The sequence below is a fragment of the Piliocolobus tephrosceles genome, chromosome 11, assembly GCF_002776525.5.
Source record: "Piliocolobus tephrosceles isolate RC106 chromosome 11, ASM277652v3, whole genome shotgun sequence".
NCBI classification, from domain to species: domain Eukaryota; kingdom Metazoa; phylum Chordata; class Mammalia; order Primates; family Cercopithecidae; genus Piliocolobus; species Piliocolobus tephrosceles.
The window spans coordinates 64,759,855-64,787,140 of NC_045444.1; the positions used below are offsets into that span (position 1 = coordinate 64,759,855).

The 27,286-nt window shown below is 37.5% G+C and overlaps 1 protein-coding gene across 1 annotated transcript in view; it reads right to left on the bottom strand.

Moving 5' to 3' along the window:
* The window catches only part of TTN (titin), a 272,956-nt gene that overhangs the window by 213,088 nt on the left and 32,582 nt on the right, over positions 1–27,286 (bottom strand). The window contains exons 30-45 of the mRNA XM_026454265.1: positions 26,806–27,072; positions 26,437–26,709; positions 26,061–26,324; positions 25,708–25,968; positions 23,490–23,750; positions 22,691–22,954; positions 22,339–22,599; positions 21,959–22,219; positions 20,967–21,227; positions 20,309–20,450; positions 20,053–20,218; positions 18,677–18,908; positions 16,834–17,118; positions 16,484–16,609; positions 11,122–11,310; positions 5,346–5,402 (exon numbers count right to left, since the gene is read on the bottom strand). Coding sequence (XP_026310050.1) covers positions 5,346–5,402; positions 11,122–11,310; positions 16,484–16,609; positions 16,834–17,118; positions 18,677–18,908; positions 20,053–20,218; positions 20,309–20,450; positions 20,967–21,227; positions 21,959–22,219; positions 22,339–22,599; positions 22,691–22,954; positions 23,490–23,750; positions 25,708–25,968; positions 26,061–26,324; positions 26,437–26,709; positions 26,806–27,072 — 3,570 coding nt within the window. The remainder of the gene's footprint in view (positions 1–5,345; positions 5,403–11,121; positions 11,311–16,483; positions 16,610–16,833; positions 17,119–18,676; positions 18,909–20,052; positions 20,219–20,308; positions 20,451–20,966; positions 21,228–21,958; positions 22,220–22,338; positions 22,600–22,690; positions 22,955–23,489; positions 23,751–25,707; positions 25,969–26,060; positions 26,325–26,436; positions 26,710–26,805; positions 27,073–27,286) is intronic.

The following is a 27,286-nucleotide window of genomic DNA, read 5'->3' on the forward strand; positions in this document are numbered from 1 at the left end:
ATTTTGAACTTGGACTTCTTCATAACATTTTTCTTCTCCAGAGGCATCAATGTTTGTAATTATTTGTTCACCTGGATTCTGTTTTTCTTCAGTCATCAAGAATGGGAAGCACTGACTCAGGGAGAGCTGTCTATGGAGTATGTCAGCCTCCTGAACATCACCTCTGTGGTCTTCCAAAGTGGCATCTGTATATGCCTGTGCCCCACCATCCTGCGTTGGAAATGATGCCACCTCTGGTTCTAGAGTGCATTCTTCTTCCATTTCACCAGTCTCTAAAGGCTTTTCCTCACTTACTGCTTTTTTCAAATGTGAGATGAAACTTCTGTCTCCATTTTCTAGAGAACTATTTTTCTCAGAAAGATCAGTTTCTTCTATATCTGCAGATGAGGTTGGACATAGGGCACATGATTCACTATAGATTTCTTCAGAAAAGGATTTAAGAGAAAGATCAGTTTTTAAAATGTCTAAGTTTTGTTCCTGTACATGTCGGACTTCTTTTTCTAAAGAAATGGAATTTTCATCAATACTACCTTTCTCCACTATAGTTCTATAGGAAAGCTCCTGACTGGAAGAAATTTCTTGACTGGCAAATACATTATTTTGCACATTTTTAGAGATACTCTGTGTATCAGGTTGTAATGTTTCAGGGCTAGGAATTTTTTCTTTATAATGTATTTCCTGCTGTTCCCTAGTCTCTTGCCCTTGGAACTCCATAGCTGGATCTCCTATATGAGAATACATTTGTTTTAGATCAAACACAATGTTCTCAGTGTCAGCTGTTTCGGAAGCAGGATGTTGGATTTTAAAATAAGCTTCTTCTGGTTGACTACTATCTAATTCTTGGAATTTCACATCTGTGTGTTTTATTTGAGTGTGAAACTGCTTTAAGTCAAATGTAATAGGTGATTCATGTTCAACTCTTTTAGAAATTGCAGGTTTATCTATAAGACTTATTTTTTCCTGTTTTTCCCTTTCTTGTGCTTCAGATTCCTTATGAGTTTGAGAGGAAAGCAGCTTTAAATTTATTGCAATGTTAGATGAATTTGATTCAGTATTTGGAGACATTTTCTCTGCCTGACACATATTTGCATTTAGATTACTTGATCTTGATTCTCTTTGCTTTAATGAAAAGGCTTTGTCATCAATCTTCTTTTGAGGAGGATTAACAAATGATGTTCTGGTAGGTCTTTTTTCTAGAACTCTTTTTTCTACATGTAATTTTTCAAATTCGATAATTCTATGCTTCACCTTTTTCCCCGGGTAGTGTATCTCTTCACCAAGGGATTCTTCATATGCAACAGCAGATGAATCTTTTGTATTGTAACTGTCAGAAATTCTCTCAGAGTGAATATTTGGTAAATAGTCACTTTGGGCATATTCTTGTACATTTTCCTTTTCTGATCTACCAAGTTTTCCAAAATTGTTTCCTACGTCTTTCTTAATAGTGATATCACTGAAATCATCAACAAATGGATAAACAGTACCCTCTGCTTGGTGCAGCTTTGATTTTTCACTTGCATGTTTCTCTTTCCCTTCAGCCTGACATTGTATGAATTCAGCCCTGATGGGTTTGTTGGTTTTTATGGTTCTTGAAGCACCACGCACAAATCTGGGAATTTTTTCTCTAGAAGGTATGCAACGCACCTGGTCTTTCTGGTCTATCTGCTTAATGGTCTCAAGGCTTTGAAAATAGTCCCTTACTAAATATTCTTTTACATTTGTCCAGGGAGTAAAAGGACCAGCTGGATAATCATAAAAATGTGCCCTTACAGATTCTCCCTGGACTTGCACTTGCTGATCTCTGGAATATTTTCCATAAATTTCATCAATATTTTCGAATTGACTATTCTCCCTATAAGTGACAGGCTCCACTGTTAGATCTGAAACACTTTCAGCTGTCCCTGAATTGTTTTCAGCAAGACATTTATATTTTCCAGAATCTTGAGAATTAACATCTTTAATATATAATCGGTGGCTACAATTAACTTCTTCAAACTGAAACTTCTGGTTCTGCTTTAAAAGGACTCCATTTTGAAACCATGTTACAACTGGCTGGGGCTCACCAGATATTAAACATTCAAGAATGATGGAATCCCCTTCTCTATACCTGGCATGCTTTGGCATTTCTTGTAACATTTTTGGTGGCTCATTAGTAACATCAGACAAAAATACAAATTTGTGTTTTGGTGACTGAGTAGCTTGATCTTGAGGCATTGCTTCAGGTTCTAGCTCTTCAGTTTGAAAGATCTCTTTATCCTCTTCTGGGATAGGAGTAGCTGCTGTTACCTGGATTTCTACAGGAAAGGAAAACAATTCTGTATCTCCAGAGGGAGGAACTGGTGGGTTAGTTTTTAACACATGAAGATTTGTTTGGCCCTCTTGACTCATAGATGGGTGGGCGCCTTTTGCTTGATCAAATACCAATGCTAGCTCTTCTTCCTCATCAAAGTAGTCATGGAACCCTGGGACTTTATGTGCTTTGACATCATGTTTTTGTTTTGCTTTCACTTTAAGCATACCGGTTGTTTTTACTGTTCCATATTGGTTAAATAGCACACAAGTAACAGAACCTTCATTCTGATGATGAACAGACAGAAGAGTTAATATTGAATAGTTTTCCAAAGAATGAATGATAAAGTTTTGATTACGTGGGATTGGCATGTCATTGTTATACCACGACACGATAGGTTGAGGATATCCTTGAAAATGGCACACGAAATTACAACTGTCACCTTCATAAATTTCTTGAGATTCAATTTCTTGAAGAAATGAAGGTGGGCAACGTTGTGGGTGTTTTCGAAAAGAATTTTCAAAAAATCTCATGTTTTCCTCTTTCTGTTCGGTTTTGAATTCATCGATTTGTGTAGAAGCAGAGAGTTGTAATTCTCTTACATCATCCTTTCTTATTCTTTCACTAGCTATTTCTTCACTTTCTTCAACATTTACAAGTGTACCAAAAGATTCGCTGGCATGTGGTGTAAAAGCTTGAGACACCTTTTCAGGAGTCTCACATACTTCCTCCTTCTCACATACATTAGTGATATATGTGGGTGACTCTCCAACTGTAGTACTGGCCATAATTTCTTCCAGCTGTCCTCTTGCTTGGGTATTTTCATTTACTAGAATTTCACCATATAAATGGTCTTTTGGTAGACTTTCTTTTACCAATGACTCTGGGCTCATTCTTATTTCAGTCTGGAAAATTTCTTCATCAACAATAGTTTGAAAGCTTGTGGGAAGTTCCTCAGATTCTATATGTTGATCCATTTGATTAGAAAGGCCATGTGGATTTTGCACAATACTCTCAGCTGAATTACTTACCTTATAACTCTCAGCTAGATCAGACATAGAACTGATTTTCATGTCCTCTCTAGAGAACAGAATATCTTTATCACTAGCTTCTCTTCTCAAAGTTCTTGAGCTTATTTCAGAAGACGTATCTAAAAGAGATAATTTCTTTTTCTCAATTAACATTTTTCTAGCCTCCCTTAAACGTTGCAACTTCACTTGGGTCTCCCTGTCCAGAAAACTTTCACCTACATTAAGCCATCCTCTTATGTCAGATTTACTTTCTAAATATTCTTCATCATACATGTAATCTGTTTTCTTGGCAGAACTCATTGTCTTAAAATGTATAGTTCTCACCATTCCCTTTTGCTTCATATCTTGTTTTTTGTTAAAGGGAGAGCCAGTAAACCTCAGGTCAACCTTTATCCTGTCTTCTCCCCTTTCAACTAAAGCCTCCACGTTTTCATGTGTCTGTTCTGCTCTTTTCAGAAATTCTAAATATTTCTCATCTTGCCCTTTTTGGATAACAAGCAATGATGCAGTTGATTCAGCAGACCCTTCACTATTAATTGCTAGTAACCTATAACTTCCAGAATCTCTCTCTTGGACCCTTTTAATCTCTAAGCTGGAAGAGTGATGGTGTAAATCACTCTCAGCTTTTATAATCCGACGAAGACCTGTTGGAATGGGCCGACTGTTATGAAACCAAGTCATTTCTGGAGATGGACAGGCAATTAATCTACATGTAAAAACAACTGGTTCACCCTCTAAAACATATTTAAACATAAGTTTTTGGGTAAAAGAAGGCTTAAAATATTCAGGCCAGGAGCTTGTAGATGATATTCTACTTGCATATCTTTTAGCAGCCATGGAGCTGTGGTCTATGTCTTCAGAATCTGAAAAGGCATCACGAGTATCCCTTTCTGAATGTTCAGATTCCCCCTCGGAGAATAATTCTGGAAAAAAAAAAAAAAAAAAAAAAAAACAAACCTTTTACTATTTTCCATAGAATTTGAAAAAGTTGAAAGTAAATAAAATTGCAAAATAGGAAATGAAATAAATTGCATGCTACAGATCTCACAAATCCATAGAAAAATTCACTCACCATATTTGTTCGAATAAACGCAACACCATGCTCTGTTTAAAAGATTCTGACACGAAAATCGTTCGTTGTCTGGTCTTTTCTTCAAACTGTTGAAATTTCTTCTTGAACAAGCAAAAATGCATTTCAAAATAACATGTTCCTGTGCATATTGGTTTTGGGAGCAGGAAAACTTTGTTCTTTTGATGGCTAAATGGAAAATCTTACCTGACTTGCAGAGAGTGGAATAAACGCCCTTTCTGATTCTTTTGATTGTAGATTAAATTATTATATTTTTGAGAATTAACTATTTAAAGAGTATATGCAAGAACTATAACCATAAATAATTAGCTAAAATAAAATGAGAAGGCGTTTATTCGAACTAATACAGCCATAAAATCACAATGTTATGCAAAGAAAAGCAGGCAATAAGGATCACATAAGGCAGCTATCTGCAAGCCAGTGTAAGAGACATATCAATGTTAAAATGATGTATGTGCATGAAGTGTAAACCAGATGGGAATGTAATGTTTTCACACAACCTCAGTAAAGTAGCATTTCAATCAAAATTCATTCATGACATTGCATTCTGAGAATAACAGCTAGGTTATTGTCTATTGTTCAATGTAATTCACTGTGATTTTGAAAACAAACTTCTACTTCATGATTTCATGCACTAAGATGACAACTTTTCCTAATACACACTTTTGGAAATGACTGCAAACATATAGTTGAATATGGCTGCTAAATTTTAAATACAAAATTTTAAATTAACTTATGATAAATTACTGTGAAATGCATGTAACCATCAACATTCTAAACCAAGCATGCGACATAGTAATATATACTCTAAGAGATATATTTGTACATCTATGTCATTTCTTTTCTCAATACTACTAAGAGAAAGAAGGCAACTCAAGGATCCTATTAATCCCTTAGAATTTCTACTTAAATCTCACATCCATTATAACAATACCTTTCATTTCCATCTCAATCTCTTGTTCAATCCTCTCATGCAAAATTGATTCAGGGGCTAAAATAGAAAAACAAATAAAGAGATTTTTAGTTATTAATTGCATGTACTTTCTGCATTAATTTGTGACTTATATGATTAAAATTTTCTTTTTATTATAATAACAGAAAACTGCATTCCCCAAATATACCAAAAAGTCCATGCCAAACAAACTATTGAGCTGATAAAACACATGGCAATGTTGACAGAAAGATTTAAAACATTTTTATTTTAGGTTCTTCATGAAATTTCCACTTTTAGTTCTATAATTCCCCATGCCTTTACATGCACTCAGAAAGCAATCTACAAACTGAAGGAATATTTCTAAAAAATATTTCTAAAAAAATGTCCTATTGACTAAACACTTGCTAAGAGATGAAATCACATTTAGAAAGAACATGCATTTTCTAAACTGCTACTTTAGCAGAGGGGTATTCTCAGTTTTTCCTGCTAGTAAATACTCCTTGGATTTGAACCACCTTTCAAACTTTAAACTACACAAAGTCCAATTACATATTAAGGAACAAAAACTTATCAAAACTGTTTTTATTACACAAGGAATATGCACAGTTTTTAGACACAATCATCTTTGGGGCAGCTGAAAGGCTGGGACTCTCGTGTCACTCTCAGTCTTCAGTCCACGTGGTATCCTGTCAGTAGACTTGATTCCCTTGTTCTCAGTTTCTTATGGTTTTTGGCATGAAGTTAATGACAAACTTGATGTTTTCTTTGACGATTCTCTGTTTACTTCACGGGTTGTTTTAATTTGTGAATCTTTGAGTGTTTTAATACTTTTAGTTTCTGAACCCAGAGTAATTTTTGTAAGTGCTCTGGCTTGCGATTCTTTTGCTGGGTAAGAATAAAGTTAGGGAAAGGCATAAATTAGCTGTGTTTGTAAGATTAAAAAACATGCTGAAGGTGGAGAAGATGGAATGTCATTAGGATGAGAAGGAAAGGCAGCATGTTAGTCATCAAACTAATATACGATATGTCTATGTTTACTATGCACATAAGAACTGTATTCAAACAGACTTTCAGGGGTTTGACATTCCCGCTTGATCTTGGTGGATAACTCTGTAGCCTATATGAACTTATTAGGCCAAAATAAAAAAGGAACATACAAAGACTGGCCTATGTCAAATAATTAGACAACTGTGCCTGATCTTTCACTCTTCAAACACCTAAAAATATCTTATCTTTCAACTTTCTTAGGTACAAGTAAGGCAGTTGGATGTTCAATAAAATTATTTTGCTCCTAGAACACTTTAATAATATTATCCATTGGAACTCAATGAACTGGAGCTCCTAGGACAAAAGAGCCAAGCACAAATCAATTCTGGGAATATGACAGTCAAACACTGCACTATAGCACTAGATTCTTTAGAAACTGAGTTAAGAGATCTAATCTACATTTCTCCCACCTTCACAAGACAGCCAACTCCCAACTACATTTCTGAAAAAATTGTCACGCTGTCACCTACAGGACTTGCAGACAACACCTCCAAATAAATAGTCACTCTGTGTGATTACTGTGCTAGCCAGCAGCTGCAGTGAAATTGAGGGTCAACTCTCTGGCTGGTGGAATTTTCTATCTAATTTACATAACTAAACCTCAGTTCTTGAGATATTGCCTTTGTAGGCTGTGGTGACAGAATGAGATAGAGCTATAGAACAAAATCTCATTAAGAAAGAATAAGACCTCCTTTTGGTGAGCAGGTGTTGCAGAAAAATTATATGAATCAATGGACCATATTCTCTGTACTGGGTAGGAAGAAAGGCCACTGTTTCAAAATTCTGTGCAGAGATGGCTGTGCACCTCCATAGCACTGCACTGCCCCCCTTTTCATCCTTAACACCACTATGGCTAGGATCAGGGAGGAACTTGAGGCCAGAGCTTTCCACAGACCCCTGGAGATGCCTGAACTTCTCCCACCACCTTCCTTACATGAGACTCAGTGGAGCTGTTTTGCCTACAGGCACACAACAGAGGCTTATAGCACCTGAAAAATATTTTTCTCATTTCATTAATATCCAAAAGGAAAGACTATGGATAAGAGGAAGAATTTACCACTTGCCCAGACAAGTTTATTCCTGCTCTTCCAGACATAATGGAGAATCAAGCCCAATAATGACAAAAATTGTGATCTTGCCATGAGAAAATTCTACAATTCCAGGAGGATTTTAAGCCTGTAAAAGCAGCATCATTTATGGAGTAATATCTAGAGACTTCTAATTTTGGTCCAGAGAGAGCCTTGTTATTTTCAGCACCCAATTTTCTATTTTTCTTTTTTGGAGATGGAGTCTAGCTCTGTTGCCCAGGCTGGAGTGCAGTGACCCTATTTTGGCTCATTGCAACCACTGCCTCCTGGGTTAAAGCAATTCTCCTGCCTCAGCCTCCTGAGTAGTTGGGATTACAGGAATGCACCAACATGCCTGGCTAATTTTTGTATTTTTAGTAGAGACGGGGTTTCACCATATTAGCCTGAGTGGTCTCGAACTCCTGACCTCAAGTGATCTGTCTGCCTCGGCCTCCCAAAGTGCTTGGATTACAAGCATGAGCCACTGTACTTGGTCCCAATTTTCTATTTTCATGGCCCCTTTGTAAACAACTAGAACCTCCAGATGTGAAAATGAAGAGGAGATAAGAATTGTTGAACCTCTTACTTTAAAACAATTAAACTGAAATTTACCACAATATCCGGCAAAATAATAAATACCCAATAAATACTTCTCAGACTACAACATTTTAATTTTGCTACACTTTCTTGGTGGCGCATTGGTAAATATTAGAAAATGCAGCATATAGGAAATAAGCCTTTGCTTCCCGAATCTACGTTTAAAAATTAAACTTTCTGAATCTAGACTGGCAAGTTAAATTTTCAGGATAATCATGGTCATTGACTTGGCTGACTTTCAGAAGTCATTTATGAATATGGTACTAGTTTGGATATATTCTAATTAATATATTCATTAATTGAATTTGCACAGCAGAAAAGCTGCATAAAGCGATGAGGATGAAATGAAGCAAGTCACAGCTAGAAATCAATTAACCACCTTCTACACTTAGTACTGCTGATGTTGTCCTCTCTCCACAGTCATTGTGTACAATGCAGCTGTATAGTCCTTGGTCTACCAGCTGAACATTACATATGGTAAGAAACTGAATATTTCCATTTTGTGATTGCTTCAGTCTCTCGGATTCCTCTATCTTTGCACCTTCATGAGTCCAGGTTACATCAATGAAAGAATCATCTTTTAAAACACAGAGGAATTGAGCCGTATCACCGCACTTTACAGTGACGTCCTGAAGATGCAGGAAAATCTTGGGCGCCTCACCCGTGGACTCTTCAGCACATTCCTTAGATAGCTCAGTGCTTTCTGCAATTTCTGAAAGGGATGCAGTATGGCGCAACTGTATATCTTGAATGGATGCAGCTGTGTGGATGGAACTTTGAGATACACTTTCAAAAACCTGCACTTCATATTCATATGATGATCCTTGATATGACTTAATATCCTTTTGAGATATTTTGCTCTCCTCCTTCGTGAAAGAGGAATCTGCCACTGCCTGGGACTTGGTGGACTCTCTTACATCTTTCCCAGAACTTTGCCTATCTAGGGCTTGCACTGTATAATCAAGTGACAAGAAAAAGAAAAGAATATTAAGATCTAAGCTTTGTCACTTGCCCATGTTAGTAACACAAAATGGCATGGAAGATGAAGATGAAAGACATAATTGTCACTTGGAAGCAGCATGCCAGAGGAATATGATCTAGATGTCAAGATCACACAAAAGAAAATTCATTCCCAGTGATTCCGTGATGAGTGGTTGATGAAGGCTCATGCGGATGCCATACAGTATCTGGTTCCTTCTTTCTGTTGTCATTTCAGCTATCCAAAGTGACCCAGTCTCTCTTTCTCTCTCTCACTCTAGCTGACTATATTTGGGGTAGCATTTGCTCTCCGTCCACTGTATGCTTTATAATACTCAGCAAATAGATAATTTAATGATGCAATGATACAATGTTGCTTAGAAGAGTAAAGAAGCCAAGCAAAGGTGGTGCCTAATAAAATCATTACTGGTTCTCTGGGGCATAGAACAGATACTCCAGTGAAATTTAAAGTGTGTAGGTTAATCCATAATTGAGGACCTGGGGGAAGTTATTGCATGTCATTTTATTAGTAAGTTATGGACTGACCACAGTATGCAATAAAACAAACAGCAGAGACTCTTATTAGTAACAGTGGGACTGAGAGATATACAGCAAATCAAAGTCCTTGAAGCAAGATGGGCTTTACCTTTTGGAGTCACTGTGAGTGTAGCTGCACAAGTGGCTTCCCCAGCACTATTGGTTGCTTTGCAAGTGTACTGCCCAGCATGCTCTGAGTAAGCATCAACTATAAGCATTAAAGCCATGCCTGTGGACTCCTCAAAATGGAAAACTACATCTTTTGTTGGTAGAATTAGCTGCTGGTTACGAAACCATTGGATTTCTGGCTTGGGAATGCCAGAAACCCTCGCATGAAATCTGACTGTCTCCCCGCTGTGCACCCTGAGGCTTGACAGAGGCTGGATGAAGCTGGGCTTTTGGCCAAGGGGCTCCTTCTTAAATGAAACTGATAAAGAGACATGCCATTGGGAGTTTGATGTATGTTCTTCAAATTTGCTAAATCCTGAAAAGAAGCATACCAATTTTTAATGTCTTAACTTGCGTTGAAACCAGAACTTATTTGGAGTTGTCTACAGATTTGTCACAAATTCCAGTAATGGACTAGAATTCAGTCCAATCCTAATACCTTGTCCTTGTATATCACTATTGATTCAAAGTCTCATAAGTTCCTTTCCATTTCCCAAAGAAGCAAGCTGAGACATGAATGGACCAAGGAACTTCACTACATTGTTCATGAAGGCAATAGTGGAGTATCCACCAGGGTTCAGGTATTCTTTTCTTTCTTCCTCTGGTTGTAAAGTCAACTTTTTAATTTTATAAACCACTTTAAATTCATTATTTAACAAACATCTAGTTACAGTTAATGCATAAAGTTAAGAAAAAAATAGAAGTTTCTCTAAATCCTTGTGTATTTGTATGTACTTAATACTACATAGACTGTATTTGCTCAGGGAAAATAGTCCCACTATATAAAAATGTTATCCTTGTTTGAATCAAAGTCCCCGTGTTACTGAGGAAGTGTTTCTGATTACAATTTAAGAGCCCTAACTAACAGAAATGTTAAACAACTTTAGGACTGCACTCCTTAACACTCAGACATTCATAAAGGGAGGGTGAATATAGCTCACTGGTGTACAGACCTGAAATGGTCTAGCTTTTGTGAAATCAAAATTGTGTCAGCACGATAGGAAGATAATACTCTTAGATGTTTTTAAAATATAATTTTTATCTCAGCCAATTGAGAAAACAAATCTACCTATTTCTTCAGCATATTCTGCCCCCTTCTGATTCATGCTGATCAGGAAGCATGACAGCTGGTGACAGCAACAATACATTACAAATTGTTACAGAGAAAAAGCGGGGCCAAATGAAACATGATGGTCTATGATTCACAATGAAAAGTGGTAAAGGAGAAACGAGAATATGGCATATAACATGGAAATAATTAGTTGAATTAGAAGAGAATGGTAGGAACAACGATGATTCACATGAACTCTTGAGTAATTGTTACAGACATTGTAAGATTCGATCTATATTTAAATGGGGTTCTGAAATTTGTTTTACTTTACCTTCCAGACTCAGGTTGGCTGTGCTTGACACTTGGCCTACAGCATTACTAGCAACAAACGTGTAAGTTCCTTCATCTTCTGGATAAGCTTCGGCAATTTCCAGTTGGTAAGTGTCTTCAAATTGAGTCATTCTAAAGAACCGAGACGGCTTGATTTTCTTGTCTTTGCTGTACCAAGACACTTTTAGATCTGCAACAAAAAAGAAGAGATACTTCAACCACAAAAACGAGTGGATTTTTGAAATTTACCTGCAAACACTACGTTAATAATACTAGTGCCCACATTTCATATTTGACTTAATAACATGATACTTTTCTCTGGGCATGCCAAATCTACTATTATTAAATGATTTCCTTTCATCTTCAAGAAGGAAGTATGATGATAGAAAAATATAGCTTGTCCTATGGTTGAACTGGTTGTAATGTTTAAAATGATAGAATTTCAGTTACATTCTCTTTAGACATTTGCATGTCATACAGTGGAAGCAGGGACAAGATTTTGACATATTCAGTCACTTTGAGAAAAAGACAATCCTGAGAACAGTCATCATGAAAGGTTTGATCTGGGCTTGTAGTTGCCTTCTGGGACAGGAAGTGAGAAAAATCTCCACTTTTGGTTTGCAGAAAGATCAATCAAAAAGAGAGCTGAGAAGATCAAGATATGAAAAGTCTAAAATAGATAACTTTGAAGGCTGTAGAAAAAAATCTCTGTCTTCGTTACTGATGAGCAAAAGGTTTCAGTATGCAGTATATGTGGCAAAAAATAATTGTACAGAAAATAATTTCTTAAATAAAGAGGGTGATTTATGGTATTTGAGCATCTTAGATACATTTGACTCTTTTCAGAGTGGCAGTTATAAGACATTATAATAAAGCTAGCTGTTTCTATATAAGGATTTGAACCATCTTAAAATAATAGAAAGTAAAAACCCAAATTACAGGTAAAGTAGCATGTTATTGTGTTGTAATAATTGTAGGTGATATGCACTTTAATTTTAGTTAATTGTTTGAACAGCCAAAATCAAAGCCATCTTGTTTTTGGAGCATAGTTACTATACCTCTTCTTTGTCTCAATACCATCCGAGATGATCTTCTCATAGTCCAATCATCTAGCATTTGTCTGCATTTTAATGCCAATACTTGCTATAAAATTTACTCCCCTTCCCATGATCGTAATTGTGTATAAATTGCAGGTTCTCCTCTTACAGTAACAAATCTATTCAATTCCTTAGATAGTAAGGTAAAGTAGAAAATGAAATCCTGCCCAGGCGTGGTGGTTCACGCCTGTAATCCCAGCACTTTGGGGGGCTGAGGTGGGCAGATCACGAGGTCAGGAGTTCGAGACCAGCCTGACCAATGTGGTGAAACCTTGTCTCTACTGAAAATACAAATATTAGCCAGGCGTGGTGGTGCATGCCTATAATCCCAGCTACTCAGGAGGCTCACACAGGAGAATTGCTTGAACCCAGGATGGTGAGGCTGCAGTGAGCCAAGATCTTGCCACTGCACTCCAGCCTGGGTGACAGAGCAAGACTCCATCAAAAACAAACAAACAAAAAAAAAAAAGAAAGAAAGAAAAAGAAAATGAAATATTGACACTACAACTTGTCAGCTGTGTGACCTTGGAAATGTCATTTAAGCTTTCTGGGTTAGTCTTTTCATTTGTAAAATGGCATGTAAAATAATTTATGGGCTATTCGTTGCATACAATTGCTGTGAGAATTAAATGATATAACACACATGAAATGGCTTTATAAGCCACTGGCACAAGTCAGTCATTATAGCAAGAATGTCTAACATCACAGACGGAAGCAACAGTGTCTTCAATAACACACCAAAAGACAGGGCCATGTGATATAACATGAAACACCACCCCTATTTGGTTTGTGTGAAGGTGTGTGTGTGTGTGTGTGTGTGTGTGTGTATGTGTGTGTGAGATCATCATTGGCAAGGGAGGATGAATAGTTTGGTACATCCTCTTACAAGGTTCTCTGCTTGTTTCTACTGACAGCTTCTTCCTTTGGTGAGCTGAATGAGGCACCAGGATACACATGAACTGCCACTGGACAAGAACTGCACACAGTAAGTGAGTTAATAGGTGAAACTTTTCATGGTAGTGGACTTGGTGCTTGTGGCTATCAGGATGCCATGATCTGCGTTAGTCATAAGTCTCTCGCGGCTTCTTTGAGGCCATTCCTCTCCCATATTACTACTTCTACAATCCCCCCTTCTCTCTCCTGACTCCTCTGGCTGAAGTCCTTGTCCACACTCTCCAGGCCTATTGTAATAACCTCTCCCGAGTTCCTGACTGCCAGTCTTGCCTCCCACATCTGTCCATTCCTTCTTTCTCTATCACAGTATCGTTTCTAAAAAGCAAACCTGATCATGGTACCTGGGGGCTTAAAAATCCTTCAGTGTCTCCTAAATGTAAACAAGATCAATTCCAAAATCTTCAGCATAGAATATCAAAAACTTTAGCACAGGCTTTGCCGTATTATCCAGCCTTCTCACCTGCTCATGATATCACTTAAACCAACTGTACTCAAACCACTCGCTTCTAGCACATGAAGCGTTATTGCAAGTTTTGATGACTTGGAGATGTTGTTTTCTCATCATAGGATGCCACTGTGTTCGATGATCCTACTTATTTTTCAATGCTCAGTTCACACATCTTTCTCTGGCTCTCTCCCAGATAGAGAATGATGAGAAAGTGGGCGTGTCAATAGCACTTAAAACCTTGGGATCTAGTTGTGTGCATGCATTTCCTCACCTACATATTGAGCTCCTTAAAGTAAGAGCAAGGTCTGCACCCCAGCACCTAGGGTGATGTCTCAATAGCAGGGAAACAATAAATGGTAGAATAAAAATTGCACAGATGCTTAAATGAATAACAGACAACATCAATGCTAGACTAATTATTCACCATTTTGTTTAGCTAGCTGTCACTCTGTAACCCTCCAAATGACACTGACTCATCATCTGTAGAATAAACAGCAAAAAACTAGCTTTTTTACGTTTTAAGATTCTGCTTTTCCAAATTGCTCCTCTACCAGTAGGTGGCACTGGAGACCTTCAATAGGTAACATTTTCGCTATTAGAAACAGCCACTGGTTGCTCAGGCCCACGTTTCATGCTTCAGAAAGTACTGCATCCCCAAAAAGCATGGAAAAGGGGCTTCTGAAGACTCCCAGTTTCTTTTCAATTTGTGGAAAGCAGGGCTACACTTACTTAAGGCAATACGTGGCCAGAGGAAGTTGTGTAAATATTTTTAGTCCCAGTGGTATGCAACTATGTGAGTTGGTGAGTTTTTGAAAGGGCATTTTATTTAATGAATTTAATTTCTTTCATATAGAAAACAAATTTACAAGAGGGTGCTAAAACCACTATATGTGTACAAATATTACCACACATAGGAAGTTAATGATCTTCTGAGTTTACAAAGCCTATTCAAACTTTTAAAAACATTGGTTATGCAGAAAAGATAGTGAAGTTTTTCTCTTTCTGCCCCAATTGGTGTCTTGTAGAATGCTTCAGGTGTATTTCTGCAACACTTTAAAGGCAATACTACCATATGTTAATATGTTACAGACTTAAAAGCACTATACCAATATAGTTAAGACAAATATTACTACTTTGAATGATGTATATATATGTTTATATTTAAAAAATCCTCTAAAAAATAAATAAATGGATAAAGTATTTAGTGTAGCTTTAGCAGATTTGCTTTTAAAATATATTTTTATTATTGTGTTAGTAGGATATTATCAAATCAGTCTTCATTTATTAATATTTAGTATTTCTTGAACACTATCCCTCAAGTATACAGTCTATGGTATTTGTCCATATTGGTCACCCAATACATTGATGTTTATATAATTCCTCTCTATGGCTGTAATAAAATGAATGTATTGAGCCCCAGTTACTTGGCAGCCATGCCTATAGGTGCTTTACATACATTATAGCTTTTAATTATGCTCATACAATCAAATAGGTCTGTTGGATTTCTAGATCACAATCTCCATTTCTGAGGAGGAAATAATCAGGTCAGAAGACCAACTGAAGTACACTAACCTGCTTAGAAAAATAAATCTTGACAAGGTAGAGATTGGATTATAAACTAATGGGAGAAGCATAGTAAACAAAACAATACAACTTTGCAATTACTTTTGCATCAGCCTATTAAGAGTACTGGGAGATGCCAAGCTTTGAGAGTTTCCCTTTGGCTGGTGGTATACAAAAGCCAAGAAAATTAGAGAGTGATTTTCATTTGGGATAAAGGGATCATACATTCATTTGATTTATCTTGTTTCTATCTGAGACAAGATATCTATCAATTGTGATTACAGACAATCAATTACGACTTGAAGTAGTTCTACATATATTGTCTCATTCTACCAAGATCAGATTCCTGGGATGAGGAAAGCAGCTGGTGGTACTTGAGAAGCATGCCCCAATTAAAAATGGTAGCAGCTGACTCTCATTGATTACTCTATGATGGGCACTGTGCTATGTGTTGACTTGAGTTACCTAACTTAATCTTGATAATAATCTTAAGTGTTTGGTAACAGTCATTTAACCATCATTAATTTGTCCAGTCAACAATTACCTATAGAGTATCTACTATGTATCCAGTCATATTCTAGGGCAATGATCCACTCTTGTTTTCATAGAGCTTACCTTCTACCAGGTACTATTTTTCAGATGCCAAATTCTAGGTACTAAAACAGAATTCCTGGCCTTATAAAATACATTTTCTAGAATTGAATGCAATAGTTTACTCAATGTATTCATGAGAGAAAGAGAACCAGAGAAATGATATATTTGCCTAAGGTCACATATTGAAGGCAAGATTCAAATTCAGCATCTTTGACCATAAAGCCCCGACTTCTGACCACTATAGGATATTGTCTTCCAAAGGATACCTTTCACACAAGCATTGTCCATAGACTGAATAATATCTTATATAAATGTATTATTCTTTTGAAATATATGTAGATGCTATTATGATTAATCTAATGACAATTTTAGTTTTGTCATTGTATTTTGTCAATTAGGAAATTAAGTGTAGCTACAATCATAAAAGGAACATGATCTTTTTTAAAGATTAGTGAAAAACACTAATGTAATTTTTTTACTGTGATAAAGAACACATAACATAAACAACCATTTTTAAGGGCACAAAATAGTGAAAAACACTTATCTAATTCTTAATTTAATAATTGAAATAAGTTTTCTGCTAGATTTCCATTAAGCTTCAAATTATGCATGAGAGATGTTTGTGATAGAGGAGAAGGTGACAGAATGTTTTCCCCATATAATTCTCTGTAAGTATTAGCAATGATACCTTTTGTTCTTAAACCTACCTGTTCCAGAAACCCGGCATTGAAAACGGGCTGGCTGCCCTTCAGAAGTGACAGTGTCCTGAAGCGGGGTGATGATGGCAGGTGGATAAACGGGCATTTCCTGATCGGGAGACACAATTTCTGGAACTAAAGAAAGAAACCACAAGATTTGTCATGATTAAGTCACCATAGAGACCTCACAGAAGGGAACATGTAGGTTTATCTTAATTTATTTCACAGTAGAGTGCTTTCAAAACTGGGTAGCAATCTACTTGTATGAGCTCCAAATTGTACTTTTAAATGCCCTGGGAAAGGACAAAAGCCTGCTTCTTAGGTTTTATTTTCAGCTGGAAGTAGCAAGGCATTCCCACCTTCCACTGAGAGTGAAGCTGATGTTGTGGCAACTCCATAGTCATTCTTGGCTTCACAGGTATAGACTGCCGCATCCTCTGGGAAGGCTTCAATTAGCAAAAGCGTGTACTCTTGCCCATCATGAAGGAATTTGCACTTGAAGCCAGTGGAAAGCAGCTGCTCTTCCTTGTACCAGGAAATTTTGGGCTGTGGTCTGCCGGATATCACGGCACAGAAGCGGGCCGGCTTGCCAGACTGCACAGTAACAGGCTGGAGCTCCTGCAGAACTTGGGGCGGTTCAGGAGCTAGGAGTAAATGTTGACAAATAGCTCATAAAAAAGTGTAAAAACACAGGAGAGCATGCAAAACTCTACATTAATTTCTTGCCAGCTACTTATACATCCAGAGACAAAATTTTGGAATTGTGGTATTTTTACTTGCCTCAGAATATTAGAACATTCTTTGTGCTAAGAATGAAGAAAGCATTTGGAATTTGTCCACAAGCAGAGGGAATAGCATCAGAAAGATATTTTTGACATTTGGGGGGCATGCTGAGAATGCTGAGTTAACCTGATTATCCCAGCTTCTGTTTGGGGTGGGGGCTTAGTGATGGATACCTGAATGAATTATAAAATAACTTGCATGTGCTACCTATTTTCAAAAGTAATTTGGACAAATCATGTGGTGAGGAGGCTCATCGCATTCCATTTTGTTTGTTTCGCAAGTATTCGTGTTTATGTCGTAGTCATTTTGTTATGTACCAGTGCCAGTAAAATGCAATCAGTAAGTATTGAATGAATGACTACTACTTCAGATCTAGTTAAATGCCATTAGGTAGATTTAACAAATTCAGCTTTCCTGTTTTGCTAACTAAAGCATATATTCTCAGTGCTGTGATGAGTGAGGGGACCTGGTTAGTTCATGGAACCCAGAAATTAGAAGAAATGACTTCTGTGAGGCTGGCTTCTGACACTATCATAGAAAAGAGCTTTACTTTTCTGTGCCTCAGTTTCTCCACTAGTAATACAGAGATAATAAGAACTGGATGCCATGACCATTTGGTCTCCTAGGAACCAACTTGGTGATACGATTCATCTCTGTGAATCTTGAGATTACCCCGGTGTTCCTGCATCTGCCTCAGGGGTATTTTATTCAAAGAGATATGGCCTAGGATGAGGATAGAAAGGGAGGTTCCATTTTTCTCTTGCACCTAGGTTAGACTCAAAACAAGGTCAGCTTGAGATTCGGCCTTAAGATTTCTAATGAGGAGAGCAGAGGTTTAACAGCACTTCCCTGAGGACTGCTCGGAGGCTCCTCAGGAGTGCTTGCTAGCAGGTGGAATTCCCCCTCCAAAATAAGAGCCTCTGTTCTTAGAGCTTGGGGTAGAGAGGATCTAGTTCCACATTGCCTGAGGCTCTCTAGGCCTTCCAGGGTCTCAAAGAGGACCTTTGAGTTCTCCCAGGCACTCCATACCAGAGGCTGGAAACACTACTTTCACTTGTTAGTGCTGCTAGGACTTGAGCAGTTCAGGCAGAGGGCAGAGAACTAAAATAGTTTAACAGCAAATCTAGAAGCTCATCTGGGGTATATGACAATTGACACCCAGTGGGTGTTCAATAGTGTTGAGCAACCAGATAAGGATCTGGCCATCAGGTGCTTTCTGAAAATAACTTCTCAATAGGTCTTTTAACAGCTGCCCTCCCTTTTCTGTAGGTATAATGTGAAGAAAAAAATATAGCTGCAACCATGTGAATACCATAGGTTCTTTAGACATTTCCTTCGAATTACAGGAATTTAGTGACTTAAACAGGAGGATTATTTCTGATGGATCCACAAAATATGCTGAAATCTGTCCCTACATACCATTGACATAGAGAGTGACAGAACTCCTGTTCCTTCCTGCCACAAAGGTGTATTCTCCTGCATCGCTCTGTCTGGTCTCAGAGATAAACATTCGGTGGATTCTTCTCTCCACCACATATTTGTGTCGTTCTTGAACTTGGAAATTGATTTCAATGCCATCTTTATACCAATGGGCATCAACATCGTCTTCATTGACCTCAAACTCAACAACAGCACGCTGTTTCTCAATGACCTGTTGATGGAACAACATTAAAAAAAAAAAATACAAAAAACAGAAAACTTGAAGCTTTGGTTTCCTCCCAGTTAATCAATTTCTAAAACTGGTCAATGAATGGCATGTGAAATCAATATATTATAATGTAGTAAGTTGGCTGATTATAGCACTCTGTAATTTTTGCTGTCTAGTATTGGACAAATGGTACATAAACTTCTCTTGTAGAGAATTGTGTTTACACCTGCATGGAGGAAAGGAACTGGCCCAAAGAGACAATTATTTCATCCTTAAATGTTTGCTTATTTACTAATAAGGGATATAAAGACACTTTACATTTGGGGGCTTCTTATTATCTAAAAAGTTATTACTTAATTTGATTTCATTTTATATGAACAATAACTTTGTGAGCTAGGTAGGAATTATTATCCTCATTTTAAGAGTGAGAACACTGAGGTTCAGAATTGGCAAATAAATGATGGAAGACCTCTCCAGGTTATCTGAGTCCTCATTGAAGACTTTTTCATTGTGGTCTACAGTCTCTAAAGCCTGGTTTTCTTTGGATGAGCAGTATGATGAAGCTGAACTCCACTGGTATTTCTCTAGACATGTGTCCTCCATTATATCATTTGGGATGACTGACACATATGAGGACAAGCTCTGTAAACTCAGCCGACAGCAAAAGTGTCCAGCATCCTTGCCAAGAACCCAGCATGGCTTGGATGGGGCTTTCTCTTAGACTTCATAGAAAGTACTTCTAGCCACTAAGTCCCTTGACACTTGGCTCTCCATAGATAGAAACCGGAGAAAAAGTCACCTTGTTCTAAATTTCCTTAATTCTAATTGATGTGTGAACCTCACGATTTACATTTTAATTCTTTTCTGGTTGGTGCTGCTTGGCAAGCAGCCATTTATTAGACGGTGAAGTTTCTACAGCTGCTTTAATTAACGTATTTAGACAGCTGCTAGGGACACACTTATTCCCTGAGTGGAAACTGTGACTAAATTGAGGTCAGCATGAGAGAGTCTAAGCCAAGTAAGAATGAGCTGATTTAATTCTTTAAAGGACTGTGGTTAGAAAATGTAAAAGGGAAACATTGAAATATAAAACAACAGATTATGGACTACTGATGATTTTTCAAAACATTTAGTATATAGACAATACCTGAACCTCCTTTTTAATACTTCGGATGCGAACATCTCTGCCTTCTACAAAGAGGTTTGCAGTTGACACATTGCCTCCTGCCACCACTGTGTACTTCCCAGCATCAGACATCCGGGTGGATGGGATCAGAAGGCGGTGGACATATTTCTCCTTCTGAATCTTTATTCTATGGAAGAAATGGAAATTGGAGTTTTACCATATGGTGATTCAGAAGAAACTGGGAATTACTGGAATGTAGCAAGACAAAACAACTGACCTGTCTGTGATCTGCAGTTCTTGGTCATCTTTCATCCACTGTACAGTGATGTCAGGTTCAGAAACTTCACATTCAAACATGGCTCGCTTCTTCTCCAGAACCTTAATGTCCTTAATGTGTTTCCTAAATTCTATATGACGAGCTGGAAAATAGCATGTAGAAAATTAACATTTTTAACAGCTTTATTGAGATATAATTCACATACTATACAATCCACCCATTTAAAGTACACAATTCAATGAGTTTCCGTGTATTCATCATTGTGCAGCCATCACCATAATTTTAGAACATTCTCATTCCCCAAGAAGAAATTATGTACCCCTTAGCTATTGCCCCAAGGACTTTTCTATTGTCTCCCTTGTAGACCTAGGCAACCACCAATCTACATCTCTATAGATTTGTGTATCTTGGACATTTCATATAAATGGAATCATACAATATGTGATCTTTGTATGGTCTCTGGCCTCTTTCAGTTAGCATAAAGTTTTCAATGTTCATCCATTTGGTAGTAAATCCTAGTGCTTCCTTTTTGTTGCTGACTGCTTTCCCATTGTATGGCTATCCCACATTTTATTTATCCATTCATTAATTGATACACTAAATTTTACAAAGCATGTGTGACATTTTTTCTATGGATCTAATATTTATGAAACCATACCTTCCACATAAAGTGTGGCTGTTGATGTAGCTTTTCCAGCTACAAAGGTGTAGTCAGCAGCATCCCCAAAATGAACATTCCTGATGTTCAGTGAGTGTGTGAGCTTTTTGGTTCTCATCTGGCACTTGTCAGTTGATTTGATTTCCACACCATTCTTTAACCATTTGTAAGAGATGCCTTCATAGTTCACTGTCACCTCAAAAGTAATAGTGTCTTTTTCTTCAGCGTTGATGTCTTTCAGCATGGAAGTAATCATGATTGCTGCAAAGGAGAAAAGGAAACACACCCAAGGAGATTTTACGTAAATATGATGTGGGTTATAAGAGGTGTAGAATAAAAACTTGGAATGTTTTTAGTACATCTGTTGAGGCAATTACAGTTTAGAGATATAAGCTTTGATACCTTCCATGTACCATACAGGACAGTGCCAGCTCAGAGGAACAGAAAGAACAAGTGATAGACACTGAGCCATCTTTCCAGGTAGCCTTTCAGTGCTACTCTAACTGGAACATTTTATCCAGGTGGAGATTCTAGTGCTTTACTCAGTGTAACCACATACTAGATGTTTCAAGTAACACTTTTCTTTTTTATTTTTTGAGGCAGGTTCTAACTTTGTTGTCCAGGCTGGAGTGCAGTGCCGTGATCATGGCTCACTGCAGCCTTGGTCTTCTGGGCCCAAGTGATCCTCCAACCTCAGCCTCCTGAGTAGCTGGGACTACAACTGTGTGCCACCATGCACAGCTAATTTTTTTTTCCTTTTGTTTTTGGTAGAGGCAGGATCTCACTGTGTTTCCCAGCCTGGTCACAAAATCTTGATCTCAAGTGATTCTCCTGCCTTGGCCTCCCAAAGTGCTGGGATTACAGGCTTGAGCCACCCCACCCACCCAGTCAAGGATTTTTGAGTGGTCAGCAAAGTGTAGGATATAGAATATCAATGAATCTACTGAATATTTCATATTTTATATACATATATGTATATATTTTTAACTTACGGGTGACTGTCAGGGTGGCGCTGACTTGGTCATTGCCACAGACAAATGTGTATTCCGCTGAGTCCTCTGTGCTGGTGTTCATGATGATCAGCTGGTGGAGTTTTCCCTGCACAACTATCTTGAACTTTTCACTCATCTCAATTTCCACACCGTTCTTCAGCCACATGGAAGGGACATTGAAGTGGGACACCTCACACTCAAAAGAGGCAGTTTTGGTCTCAGGCACCTCGATATTTTTCATGGTTTTTGTAATATGTAATGCTTGGTAAAATCAGAGAGCACTTCAGTTAATACAATTTATTTAAAAAATAGACGAAACCAAACAAATTAATACATGGGGTTCATCAAGGAAAGGGCCGTAGGGGCTGCCTGATACTTACTCTCCACAAAGAGTTTTGCTTTGCATTCCAGTTGCCCCACCACAGCTGTGTATTCCCCAGCATCTGAGGGGGAGATGTTCTGCAGCATCAGCTTGTGGACCTTCCTTTCTGAGACCAGTCTGTGTTTGTCACTTGGCTTAATTTCCACATTCTTATGGAACCATTTTACTGGAACGGTGTCATGGGAAACACTAACTTCAAAGGCAACAGTGGCATTTTCCAAGGCTGTCACATCCTTTGGCTTTTTAATGATCTTGACAGCTAAGAGGAAAATTGGAGCAATTCAGTGATAGGGTTAACTTAATGGTAACCATGGGCTGACTATTTGTAAAGTGTTTCTAAGTCAACTTACTCTCCACGTGCAGTCTGGCACTGGCTCCTAGCCTTCCAAGCCTGAAGCCATAAACAGACTCATCCACGATGGCACAGTTTTTAATCCTCAGAGAGTAAACTGTTCCTTTGACAGAGATAGTATACTTTTCATTGGATTCCAGCACAACTCCATTTTTGATCCACTGGACACCTTTGACATTAGGGTGTGTAAGCTCGACAGTGAAAACAGCATCCTGTGTTTCTGTCACTGTGAGGTTCTTCAGGGTCTTCTTAATTTTGACAGCTGAAGACAAATTTATGATTGGGTTAGAAAATATAGAAGACATCATGAAGGAAAAGAAGTCCTGAACAAGATCTTTGTTTAGTCACCCTGCAAAAAAATGGCTACCAAACATTTTGCAGTTATGCAGCACCTCTGTTTTAAAAGACACCTGAGATTATTTAGGGAAACCTGGGATCCAACTGGACGTGTACATCATGAAATGATTTTTCTATGCTCAAGTAGTATGCAGTTTGCATAGCTATACATTAGTAGCATAATAGACTGATTGGAGAAGGGTGAGAGATGAATGGAGAATCAGTGTCTGATATAGCTGTTTCACAGAGCTTTAACCTAAGAAATGGCTTTTTTGCATAAACACATTTGATAAGCAATTTTGTACCTTGTTGTATGTGTCTCAGGAAGGTTTAGAGGATCTAGAATGACTTTATGAAAGGAAAATTTATGGTATCCAAAATGGCCATATCATTTGTCTTTTAAAATGATAACAATCAAGATTGTAATATGATTTGGAAAGGATAAATCCTATGTTACTTACCTTCAACTTTGAGTTTGGCAGATGTTTTGGAGGTGGCCACCTTGTAGGTATATTCTCCAATGTCATCTAATTTGGTGGCAGCAATGATAAGTCTCCTTTTGTGGCCATCAGACTCACTTCTGATGTTGTTAGTCAGTGGTAGGTGTTTGCCATCCCTCAACCATTCACCTTTGGAATCTGGGTTGGCAACTTCACATTCAAACACAGCTTCCTGGGATTCAGCTACGGTCTGATCTGTGAGTGGCTTGGAGATGGCCCCACCTTTGGAACAAGAGAAGTACAGTATGAGCCCTTTAAAAATATTCACATAATAAGAAAATCTTTGCAGAAGTAAATATAAAATATCAAATTTAAGAACATGATTTTGAAATCATGAAATGTCTATAAGATTGTTTTTACCCATATTGAGAAGGTACAAAAGAAATCCCTTATTCTAAGTATGTATGACTGATAATTCGGAGAAATACTGGAATCAGAAACGTTTTGTTAAGAAAAAGCAATTGTTGAATTAATAGGAAATTCTTAGAACAGTATAACACTGTGATAGCCTCTAACCCAATTCCTTCTTCTTCAAAAGCATTCTACTTGGTCTTTTAATGATTATTTCCTGGGAATCTGATATTTTGACTACACAAAAATTTGCTAAACAAAATGTACAAGTCATCAATGTTTCTACTAGATTAAGGATTTCTGTATACTAACAATCACTGTGTTGACAAATGTCACCCATTCTATGAAGTTTCACCCCATTGCCTCCACTCTTATCATCCACTAGTAGAAATAATTACTGCTTTAACAAGCTAGTTGCTTATGTATCTGTCCTCTCTAAATTATGAATTTCTCAAGAAAAAAAATCATTTCTTATTTAGTTTTGTGTCCTGAGTTCCTACAAGTGTCTGACCTATGGTAGGTACTTTAAAATCGTTGAGTGAAATCACAGAGGGGATTCATAGTTTATTCCTGTTTCCACACATTTAAAAACATGTAATTTATATTAAATGTATAAAAATGCTGAATCTGAAATTTTGTTTTACCAGTCTTTTCATGGTCTGATCTCTGAAGAAATCTTATAATGTAAGTAAGTATAAACCATGAAACTTTCATACCAAATAAGACAGATCATTACCATATGACTTGCTTCAATTCTAGATGTAATGGACAACATGATCTGAATGTAACATCTCAACTCTCAATATTTAAACTGTAATGAACCAAACAAATTAATGATGACTTCCAGTCTTTTGTTGACAACTGATTTACATTTTTTATTCTTCGTTGTAAAGCTAAGTCATTCTGCTGAATGATGGTCTTATTTCTACATGATATCATAAGAGATACAGTTATGTTAAACTGTATTTTGAAAATATTTATTGAGTTCATTAAAAAGTAGGAAGAAAACAAAAGGCACAAAGACTAAACAAGCAAGAATGGCTACAAAAGGAAATAATTCTCTAGAATAAGAAAGTTTAAATAAAGCTCAATTCAGCAAATATCAATTGATTATCTGTCATTTGCAATATATTGGAATATACAAAGAAAATTCCAGATTTCAGGAGTTTATACACTGATATTGAAAGAGGAGGCCGGGCACGGTGGCTCAAGCCTGTAATCCCAGCACTTTGGGAAGCCGAGATGGGCGGATCACGAGGTCAGGAGATTGAGACCATCCTGGCTAACACGGTGAAACCCCGTCTCTACTAAAAAAAAAAAAATACAAAAAACTAGCTGGGTGAGGTGGCGGGCACCTGTAGTCCCAGCTACTCGGGAGGTTGAGGCAGGAGAATGGCATAAACTTGGGAGGCGGAGCTTGCAGTGAGCTGAGATCCAGCCACTGCACTCCAGCCTGGGCGACAGAGCAAGACTCCATCTCAAAAAAAAAAAAAAAAAAAAGAAAGAGGAAATGGGGAATAAGACAAGTGCATAATAAATACTATGAACGATCACATATATAAAGTAATCCTGGGGTTGGAGGAGGAAGAGATCATATATAAATGGAGAGATTAAGGTTTAATGGAGAAGGTGATGTTTGAGGTAGGCCTAGAAGAACATTTGTAATTTAGGCTGGTGGGAATGGTGTTGCAAGTACTATTGGCTTTGGGAACAGCATAAGCAGAGGCATGGAAGTGGGAAACTGAAAGGAGTTTTGGGGGAAATGAATAACGATTTCTTAAAATAACAATCGCTCCTCATAAGAATTTAGGTTAATAAATATACCAACCTGCCACAGTAAGTTTTCCAGATGTCATATTTTCTCCCGCATAAAATGTATATTTTCCTTCATCATCTTTCATCATATTTAGAACTGTCAATTTATATATTTTTCCGTGTGCTTCGATTTTATATTTAGAACTGGGTTTGATTTCCTTGTCCTTAAAATTCCACAAGACATCAATTCCAGAGTGGGACAGCTCAACCTCAAACACCACATTTTGAGTTTCTGTACAGGTAAGGTCACGAAGACCTCTGATAATTTTAATTTCTGGGGAAAAAATAAAATAATCTCTTGGTTATTAGTACACTGAGAAAGTAGAATGCTTAAAGTAATTATTAGATAAGTAGAATAATCCTTACTTTCTACAGAGAGATTACAGTTGGTTTCAACTCTGCCAACTATCAGCTTGTAGGGTCCTTCGTCTGAAGCGTGAGTTCGGTTAATGACTAGCCGCTGTTTAGTACCTTTTACAATGGCATGCACACGGTCATCAGGCTTGATTTGTTCATCATTTAAGTACCACTTAACAGAAGTCACATCAGGGACTGAGACCTTACATTCAAGCACAGCCTTTGTGCCTTCAATCACGTTAACATCTTTTAGAGGTGTTATCACGTCCACACCTGCAAAATCATACACACACAAGATGAATGAATTTTGTTGAAATTGTCTGCTCCTTGAAGTTCTTTATGTTGCTTGATAGTGTAAACATAAAATTGTATAAGTAGGACTCACTATAGACAGAGACACGCCCACTGGTGGAGAGGCCAAGGGCTGGAATGGTGAAAGAGTAATTTCCAGCATCTTCCTTAGTCATGTCTTCAATGAGCAGCATATGAGATTGCTTGTCTATCACAATGTGAACCCTATCACTGGGCTGCACTTCTTGGCCATCTTTCATCCAGACGCCTTCCACACTTTCCAAGGAGACTTTAACTTCAAGCTGAACAATGTCACCCTCACAGACTTTTTGGTCACTAAGTCCTTGTAGGATAGCAATGGGGCGGGCTGTGAAATATGGGGAGAAAAAGAATGTTATGATCATTTTTTATCAATAAACCATAATGATGCTCACTGCAGGCTGACAGGAATGGGAAGACTTACGTTTCATCTTTAGTTTACAGGTTGTCTTTTTTCCGTCAATGACAAAGCTGTATTCTCCCTGGTCCTCCTTGGTTACGTCCTTGACTGTGAGGTTCTGACGTCCACGACGAGATGTAATTGTGTATTTGCCATTGGATTTAAGCTCCACATTGTTATGATACCATTTTCCTTCTATATTTTCTGGGGATACAATACACTCTAATTCTCCTGAATACGATTCTGGAACTTCTATGTCCTCAAGTTCCTTCACAAACTCAACAACTGCACCTGAAGTATATAACAGAAAAAGAAATCATTTTTTTTGGAGAGTTATGCATCTAGACTTAGGATAGAGACAATGTCTTGTATATCTCTTATCTCCCCCATACTATCAGGAATATTCTTAATATCTACCTGCTGATGGGCTGAGAGATAAATTTTCAATGAGAAGCAGTTATTTTATTTTAATTTTTAAATATTTTTGAAAGTAAAGAATTATGTT